Source organism: Odocoileus virginianus, chromosome 8 (assembly GCF_023699985.2).
Source record: "Odocoileus virginianus isolate 20LAN1187 ecotype Illinois chromosome 8, Ovbor_1.2, whole genome shotgun sequence".
Taxonomy (NCBI): Eukaryota; Metazoa; Chordata; class Mammalia; order Artiodactyla; family Cervidae; genus Odocoileus; species Odocoileus virginianus.
Window position 1 is genome coordinate 31565129 of NC_069681.1, and position 9887 is coordinate 31575015.

General features: G+C 39.4%; 1 protein-coding gene across 1 annotated transcript in view; it reads left to right on the forward strand.

The window, feature by feature from the left end:
* Positions 1-9887, forward strand: part of CCDC168 (coiled-coil domain containing 168) — a 36339-nt gene continuing 26452 nt past the window's right edge. The window contains exons 1-3 of the mRNA XM_070471431.1: positions 1-635; positions 758-797; positions 922-955. Of these exons, the coding sequence (XP_070327532.1) occupies positions 402-635; positions 758-797; positions 922-955 (308 nt within the window). The 5' untranslated portion in view covers positions 1-401. The remainder of the gene's footprint in view (positions 636-757; positions 798-921; positions 956-9887) is intronic.

Consider the following 9887-nt stretch of genomic DNA (forward strand, 5'->3'; position numbering starts at 1 on the left):
TGTTCTACATTTTTAAAAATTACAGTGTAGTTATATCCCAACTGTGCTAAGGAATTATTTATAGAATTGTGGGGGGGAGGGTTGTGTGAAATTAATGGAGGGTTATTTTTTAATTTTAAAAACTACAGATAGCATCATACATGTCGCACCAGTGATCTTTCATTATTGCTCAAGGAGGTTGATATGAGCTCAGTTGGATACCCACTATGACATGGACTGCACTCAAACCCAGAGCAATCACCACTGTACTTAACAAGGTGCTGAGCAGCACTGGGCATTTTTTCCTGGCAGAGCGTTGCATGTGGTTATGAGATGGGCATACCACCTTGTTGTGCTTTGGGGCATCCAGCATCAAGGGCTTTGGAATGAGGAGATCCATCTATTTCATATATTACATAACAATGTCAAAACGATTTTACTTCTTTAAAAAAGTGGTGCAGGGTGGGTTGGGAAATGATACATTTTTTACATTATGGGAACTTGTAGAGTCCTGGACTTCTCAAAATAATTGGATGGCAATCTTCTTTATAATTTTCCTGGGAATTATTTTTGAGATCATACTCCTAAAGATTTGTACGTCCTTTCAGAAGAAGCCTGCACTTCCTTCAGAAAAGGATAAGTCAGAGGTCCACAAAGTAAGAAAAAATGCTTGATTTCTGTTTCCAAGATTTTTCAAAATAACACAGAAGAATAAGTTATAAAATTGTGTCACTTTGATATTTGGATTACTCTAACATTTTATTGTCTCTCTTCACAGAAAGAAGACAATGGAAGTTGTCTGAAAAGCATGAAATTTGGTAAGTATCCTACAATTTGTTCAGTTCAGTTTGATACAATTTCATATTTTAATATAAAATTTGTTCAGTCTGAACTTCTCCCATTGATACTCTGACTTTTTTTTTTATTCCTATTTCTCTCTAGATAATTGGTCAGCTCTTTCATCCTCAGAAGCAAGGTAAATGATATATTTTCAAATTAGATGAAACGGATTGGTTTTGTTCTATTCAAAATTACATCTGAATGACAGGAAAGAGTTTTCCCATTTGTATAGAGTACAACAGCAGTTCAACATCATAATTCAGTCTTTGATTTTTATTTTTTAAATGGATTTTTATTGGAGTATAGTTGCTTTACAAAGTTACGTTAGCTTCTACTGTACAGCAAAGTGAATGAGTCTTATATATATATATATATATATATCTCCCCTCTTTTTTGGCTTTCTTTCCCCTTTAGGTCCCCGCTGAGCAGTGAGTAGCACTCCCTGGGCTCCACACTAGGCTCTCTAGTTATCTGCTTTATACATAGCAGTGTATGTAGGTCAGTCCCAGTCTCCCAGTTCATCCCACCCCTCTATCCCCCTTGGTATCCATGCATTTCTTCTCTACATCTGTATTTCCATTTTGTGAATAAGTTCATCTGTATCATTTTTCTAGAGTCCACATATGACACATTCAGTATTTGCTCTTCTCTTTTTGACTTACTTCACTCTGTATGGCAGTCTCTAGGTCCATCTACATCTCTGCAGATGTCACAGTTTCATTCCTTCTAATGACTGAGTGATATTCCGTTGTACGCATGTACCACATCTTTATCCGTTCCTGTGTTGATGGACATTTAGATTGCTTCCATGTTATGGCTATTGTACACAGCGCTGCAGTGAACACTGGGGTTCATGCATCTTTTTGAATTATGGTATTCTCTGGGTATATGCCCAGGAGTGGGATTGGTGGGTCATGTGGTAGTTCTGTTTTTTAACTTTGATTTTTAAATGGTTGCTCTATTCCAAACTGTATTAATGGCTCTTTATATATTGTTGAAATTATCCTTCCAGGTAGATAGTATCATTACTGTCTTTTTTTAATTTGTTTCAGAGTATGTACGAATACATATATGTATATAATGTATATATTGGGGCTTCCTGGTGGCACAGATGGTAATGCATCCACCTGCAATGCAGGAGACCCAGGATTGATCCCTGGGTTGAGAATCTGGAGAAGGAAATGGCTGCCCACTCCAGTATTCTTACCTGGAGAATTCCATGGAGAGAGGAACCTGGTGGGTTACACTCCAGGCCTGCAAAGACTTAGACATGACTGAAGCGACTGAGCATGCGCACAGTTGCTTTATAACGTTGTGTCAGTTTCTGCTGACAGCAGAGTGAACCAGTGAATCAGACACGCACATACATCCCCTCTCCTTTGGATTTCCTTCCCATTTAGGTAGCCACAGAGCATCATTCCTGTTTTTACAAATGAGGAAAATGAAGCTTAGAGGTTAAGTGGCTTGCTTCCTTCTCTACCCCAACCTCTCTCTCTAGTACAAAGAAGTAATAATGACAAGTTCTGATAATTCAACTGAAAAAAATATTCATTTAGCACCTACTGTGAACCCAGCAGACCCTGAGCTAGGTTCTTCAAAAGTGACATGAAAGGAGTTTATACAATCAGAATTCATCCCGCATCCTAAGGATACATGAGTGCTATAGATTAAATACTGACATTGCTACTTTTGTTGCTATCAACATTTTAATTGTTTTCATCAAAATCCATTCAGTAATCATTAGATATCCCTATACAATGGACCTTGGATTTTACACTGGTATTCAAATAACAAGCCCTGGAGGAGGCAGTGACCACCCACTCCAGTATTCTTGCCGGGAAATCCCCATGGACAGAGGAGCCTGGCAGGCTATGATAGGTGCTAAATAAATATTTTTCAGTGGAATTATCAGAACTGGTGATTATTACTTATTCATTTGTATTGAAGAGAGAGGTCAAGGTAGGTAAACAAGCCACTTAACCTTTAAGCTTTCTTTTCCTCATTTGTCCGTGGGGTCACAGATAGTTGGTCACGACTGAGTGACTGAGCCTGCATGCACAAATAATAAGATAGTGTCTCTTCTCAAGAAGCTTATATGCTTGGGGAGGAGACATATTCGTAAAGGATGATTTTGTTTGTTTGTTTTTGTTTTAATTTATTTATTTTAATTGGAGGCTAAGTACTATACAATATTGTAGTGGTTTTTGCCATACATTGACATGAACCAGCCACGAGTGTACATGTGTTCCCCATCCTGAACCCCCCTCCCACCTCCCTCCCCATCCCATCCCTCTGGGTCATCCCAGTATACCAGCCCTGAGCACCGTCTCATGCATCGAACCTAGACTGGCGATCTGTTTCCAATATGATAATGTACATGTTTCTATACTATTCTCTCAAATCATCCCACCCTCACCTTCTCCCACAGAGTCCAAAAACTGTTCTCTACATCTGTGTCTCTTTTGCTGTCTCACATATAGGCTCATCGTTATCATCTTTCTAAATTCCATGTATATGCATTAGTATACTGTATTGGTGTTTTTCTTTCTGACTTACTTCACTGTGTATAATAGGCTCCAGTTTCATCCACCTCATTAGAACTGATTCAAATGAATTCTTTTTAATGGCTGAGTAATATTCCATTGTGTATATGTACCACAGCTTTCTTATCCATTCATCTGCTGATGGGCATCTAACTTGCTTCCATGTCCTGGCTATTATAAACAGTGCTGCGATGAACATTGGGGTACATGTGTCTCTTTCAATTCTGGTTTCCTTGGTGTGTAGGCCCAGCAGTGGGATTGCTAGGTCATATGGTAGTTCTATTTCTAGTTTTTTAAGAAATTGCCACACTGTTCTCCTGTAGTGGCTGTACTAGTTTGCATTCCCACCAACAGTGTAAGAGGGTTCCCTTTTCTCCACACCCTCTCCAGCATTTATTGTTCATAGGCTTTTGGATAGCAGCCATTCTGACTGGTGTGAGATGGTACCTCATTGTGGTTTTGATTTGCATTTCTCTGATAATGAGTGATGTTGAGCATCTTTTCATGTGTTTGTTAGCCATTTGTGTGTCTTCTTTGGAGAAATGTCTGTTGAGTTCTTTGGTCCATTTTTTGATTGGGTCATTTATTTTTCTGGAATTGAGCTGCAGGAGCTGCTTGTATATTTTTGAGATTAATTCTTGTCAGTTGCTTCGTTTGCTATTATTTTCTCCCAATCTGAAGGCTGTCTTTTCACCTTGCTTATAGTTTCCTTCATTGTGCAAAAGCCTTTAAGTTTAATTAGGTCCCGTTTGTTTATTTTTACTTTTATTTCCAATATTCTGGGAGGAGGGTCATAGAGGATGCTGCAGTGATTTATGTCAGAGAGTGTTTTGCCTATGTTCTCCTCTAGGAGTTTTCTAGTTTCTGGTCTTACATTTAGATCTTTAATCCATTTTGAGTTTATTTTTGTGTATGGTGTTAGAAAGTATTTTAGTTTCATTCTTTTACAATTGGTTGACCAGTTTTCCCAGCACCACTTGTTAAAGAGGTTGTCTTTTCTCCATTGTATATTCTTGCTCTTTTGTCGAAGATGAGGTGTCCATAGGTGCATGGATTTATCTCTGGGCTTTCTATTTTGTCCCATTGATCTATATTTCTGTCTTTGTGCCAGTACCATACTGTCTTGATGACTGTGGCTTTGTAGTAGAGCCTGAAGTCAGGCAGGTTGATTCCTCCAGTTCCATTCTTCTTTCTCAAGATTGCTTTGGCTATTCAAGGTTTTTTGTATTTCCATACAAATTGTGAAATTATTTGTTCTAGTTCTGTGAAAAATACTGTTGGTAGCTTGATAGGGATTGCATTGAATCTATAGATTGCTTTGGATTATATGCTCATTTTCACTATATTGATTTTTCTGATCCATGAACATGGTATATTTCTCCATTTGTTTCTGTCATCTTTGATTTCTTTCATCAGTGTTTTATAGTTTTCTATATATAGGTCTTCTGTTTCTTTAAGTAGATTTATTCCTAAGTATTTTATTTTTTTCATTGTGATGGTGAATGGAATTGTTTCCTTAATTTCTCTTTCTGTTTTCTCATTGTTAGTGTATAGGAATGCAAGAGATTTCTGTGGGTTAATTTTATATCCTGAAACTTTACTATATTCATTGATTAGTTCTAATTTTCTGATGGAGTCTTTAGGGTTTTCTATGTAGAGGATCATGTCATCTGCAAACAGTGAGAGTTTTACTTCTTCTTTTCCAATCTGGATTCCTTTTATTCCTTTTTCTTCTCTGATTGCTGTGGCTAAAACTTCCAAAACTATGTTGAATGGTAGTGGTGAGAGTGGGCACCCTTGTCTTGTTCTTGACTTTAGAGGAAATGCTTTCAATTTTTCACCATTGAGGATAATGTTAGCTGTGGGTTTGTCATATATAGGTTTTATTATGTTGAGGTGTGTTCCTTCTATGCCTGCTTTCTGGAGGGTTTTTATCATAAATGGATGTTGAATTTTGTCAAAGGCTTTCTCTGCATCTGTTGAGATAATCATATAATTTTTATCTTTCAATTTGTTAATGTGGTGTATTACATTGATTGATTTGCAGATATTAAAGAATCCTTGCATCCCTGGGATAAAGCCCACTTGGTCATGATGTATGATCTTTTTAATATGTTGTTGGAGTCTGTTTGCTAGGATTTTAAGGATTTTTGCATCTAAATTCATCAGTGATATTGGCCTGTAGTCTTTTTTGTGTGTGTGGCATCTTTTTCTGGTTTTGATATTTGGGTGATGGTGGCCTCACAGAATGAGTTTGGCAGTTTATCTTCCTCTGCAATTTTCTGGAAGAGTTTGAGTGGGATAGGTGTTAACTCCTCTCTAAATTTCTGGTAGAATTCAGCTGTGAAGCCGTCTGGTCCTGGGCTTTTGTTTGCTGGAAGATTTTTGATTACAGTTTTGATTTCCATGCTTGTGATGGGTCTGTTAAGATCTTCTATTTCTTCCTGATTCAGTTTTGGAAAGTTTTACTTTTCTAAGAATTTGTCCATTTCTTCTAAGTTGTCCATTTTATTGGCATATAGCTGCTGATAGTAGTCTCTTATGATCCTTTGTATTTCTGTGTTGTCTGTTGTGATTTCTCCATTTTCATTTCTAATTTTGTTGATTTGATTCTTCTCCCTTTGTTTCTTGATGAGTCTGGCTAATGGTTTGTCTATTTTATTTATCTTCTCAAAGAACCAGCTTTTAGCTTTGTTGATTTTTGCTATGGTCTCTTGTTTCTTTTGCATTTATTTCTGCCCTAGTTTTTATTTCTTTCCTTCCTTCTACTAACCCTGGGGTTCTTTCTTTTCTAGTTGCATTAGGTGTAGAGTTAGGTTATTTATTTGACTTTTTTCTTGTTTCTTGAGGTAAGCCTGTATTGCTATGAACCTTCCCCTTACCACTGCTTTTACTGAGCCCCATAGGTTTTCGGTTGTTGTGTTTTCATTTTCATTGGCTTCTATGCATAAGAGGATGATTTCTTGCAGTATGGTAGCATGATGATCAGAAATCTAGGAGAAATTTTAGGAGACACCTACACCAGCCTAGGGGGTATTGAGAATGGCTTCATGGAGAAGGTTATACTGGAGCTGAACTGTAAAGGGTAAGTGGAAATTCATCAGAAAAAGACACTGGTTGGGAGAATAAAAAAGGCCTTATAGGCCATGAACAGAGGCAAGGAAATAAGAAACAGCAGGGTATGTACAACAAATTATGATTATTTCAGGGTTGTTGAAATGGTGAGGATGGGCCAGGGAGTTGTAGGAGATGAATGTGAAAAAACAGGCAGCAGTCAGATCATAAAGGACCTTCTCTCATTTTGTTGTTCAATCACTGTCATGTCCAACTCTGCAACCCCATAGACCACAGCACACAAGGCTTCCCTGTCCTTCACCATCTCCTGGAGTTTGCTCAAACTCATGTCCATTGAGTCAGTGATGCCATCCAACCATCTCATCCTCTGTCTTCCACTTCTCCTCCTGCCCTCAATCTTTACCAGCATCAGGGTCTTTTCCAGTGACTTGGCTCTTCTCATCAGGTGGCCAAAGTATTGAAGCTTCAGCATCAGTTCTTCCAATGAATATTCGGGGTTGATTTCCTTTAGGATTGACTGGTTTCATCACGTTGCTATCCAAGGGACTCTCAGGAGTCTTCTCCAACACCACAGTTCGTAAGGCTCAATTTTTTGGTGCCCAGCCTTCTTCATGATCCATCTCTTATATCTGTATATGACTACTGAAAAGATCATAGGTTTGACTATACAAACTCTGTACGCCATGTGAAAAGCTTGGAGTTTATTCTGTAGGTAGTGAGGAACTGCTGAAGGTGGTTGAGCATAGGAGTGACAGTTTTGTGTTTCAGCTGAATCACTAGTAGCTGTGTGGAGTAAGAACCTGAAGATTACTTGACTTTAGTCTAATTTCTTTTGGTTGTCAGGTGTAAAGGGGCTTTATTCATGTAACGTGGTTGTTCTATTTGTATTTATTTATTTATAAATATTTATTTGTTTTTGGGTGTGTTGGGTCTTAGTCATGGCACATGACCCCCACAGTGAGGGTCCTCACTGTGGTGCACAGGCTTCTCTAGTTGTGGTACATGGGCTTACTTGCCCCACAGCATGTGGGATCTTAGTTCCCCAGCCAGGGATCAAACCCATGTCCCGTGCACTGGAAGGTGGATTCTTAGCCACTGGCCCACCAGAGGGGCCCCTCCCTCTGCCTTTCTTGGTGTTGGTTTTACCTTGAGGTAAATAGAAAGATGGCTGCCAAGAGTTTCAAAATCTGACCAGCAATGTCCAGAGGATGTAAGAGGCCAATTCTCTCTGCGTCTTTCTTAGGAACAAGGCAACTTTTCCCAGAAGCTGTCAAATGTCTTTGTCTTATACTGGGATTAGTTCATACCCACTCCTTATTTAATTACTTGGAAATGATATTACTATGTTAGATTTAGCGTAATCCCTTGAAGTAGAATGTATGTTGAAGAGTCAGCATCCATGATTATTACTCCAGGCCATAATTTTGCTTTAGTCATAAGCCCAGATGGTGATACAAAAGGTGACATGATGCTAAAGATGATGGATAGGTGTATCAGTCAGGGTTCTGCAGAGAAATAGAACCAATGCGAGAGAGAGAGAGAGATAAAAGGAGATTTATAGGAATTGGCTTGCATGGTTATAGAGGCTGAGAAGTCCCCTGATCTACCAAATAAAAACTGGAGACCCCAAAAAGCAAGTGGTATGATTCAGCCCAAGGCAGGGAGTTGTGCAGCGCTGGATGGTCTCAGAGCCCAAAGACCCAAGAATCAGGAGCTCTGATGTCTGAGGGCAGAAGATGGACATCCCAGATCAAGAAGAGATGGAGAGTTTGCTCTTCCATCTATTTGTTCTATTGAAGCCCTCAGTGGATGAGATGATGCCCAGCCAATTGGGGAGGGCATATCTTCTGTATCTTCAGGCTGCTGATTCGAATGTGAATCTCTTCCTGAAGCATCCTCACAGGCACTCAGAAATAGTGTTTTACCAGCTGCCTGGGCATTCCTGAGCCCAGGCAAGTTGACAGCTGCCTGGGCATTCCTCAGCCCAGGCAAGTTGACACACAAAATTGACTACCACACTAGGTAACAAAAATGTGTATACAGGCTGTATATTAGACATTAATAGATTCTCCTAACAGTAGAGAGAACTTGAAAAGTATTTAATGTATTTTAAACATTCACCTAATAATTTTGTGTTCTCTGTGGAAAAAGGTAATCAACAGTTCAGTCTAAAATACTCCAAATTCTATTAATAATTAGCAGAATCCAAATCAATGAGATTTTCCTGTATAAGTAAACATTTAGAAAAAACTATTTATGTGATGGGGGTATATGTTGATGATTTTATTTATTAGCTTCATGGCTTTGTTCAGATGATGGGTTATTATATCTAGGGTCATTCTTCCAGTAAAGGACAAAATAGTCTGTGTTCCCTGGAAAGAGCCACCAGAAGTTTTGACTTAGCTTATATGAGTTTCAGTTTATGATTTTAGGGTACCTTACCATGAAACATAGAAAACTAAGATGCCATCTGGTCCCATCACTTCATGGGAAATAGATGGGGAAACAGTGGAAACAGTGTCAGACTTTTATTTTTTGGGGCTCCAAAATCAGTGCAGATGGTGATTGCAGCCATGAAATTAAAAGACGCTTACTCCTTGGAAGGAAAGTGATGACCAACCTAGGTGGCATATTAAAAAGCAGAGACATTACTTTGCCACCAAAGGTCCGTCTAATCAAGGCTATGGTTTTTCCAGTGGTCATGTATGGATGTGAGAGTTGGACTAGGAAGAAAGCTGAGCACCAAAGAATTGATGCTTTCGAACTGTGGTGTTGGAGAAGACTCTTGAGAGTCCCCTGGACTCCCAGGAGACCCAACCAGTCCATCCTAAAGGAGATCAGTCCTGGGTGTTCATTGGAAGGACTGATGCTGAAGCTGAAACTCCAATACTTTGGCCACCTCATGCAAAGAGTTGACTCATTGGAAAAAACCCTAATGCTGGGAAGGATTGGGGACAGGAGGAGAAAGGGACAACAGAGGATGAGATGGCTGGATGGCATCATCAACTCGATGGACATGAGTTTGGGTGGACTCGGGAGTTAGTGATGGACAGGGAGGCCTGGCGTGCTACGATTCATGGGGTCACAAAGAGTCGGACGTGACTGAGCGACTGAACTGAACTGAACTGACCATGAAACAAACAGTCAGACATGACTTAGTGACTGAACAATAACAACTGTGAAACAAAACTTAAGGGGCATCAGAATCACCTGGAGAGTTTGTTAAAATTCAGATTTCCAGGCCCCACTCTTAGGGCATCTGATTCATGAAGTCTAGGGTGGGACCTGAGATTTTGCATTTCTGATCAAAGTGATGCTGATGTTGTTGGTCTGAGCATTGTTAGACCAAGCCTAATCATTTGAGGTAGAAAGGATGCTGGAGGGTCCACTTCCATGATCATTTGCTGCTGCTCTTTAGTCACTAAGTCATGTCCAACTCTTTGCAACCCT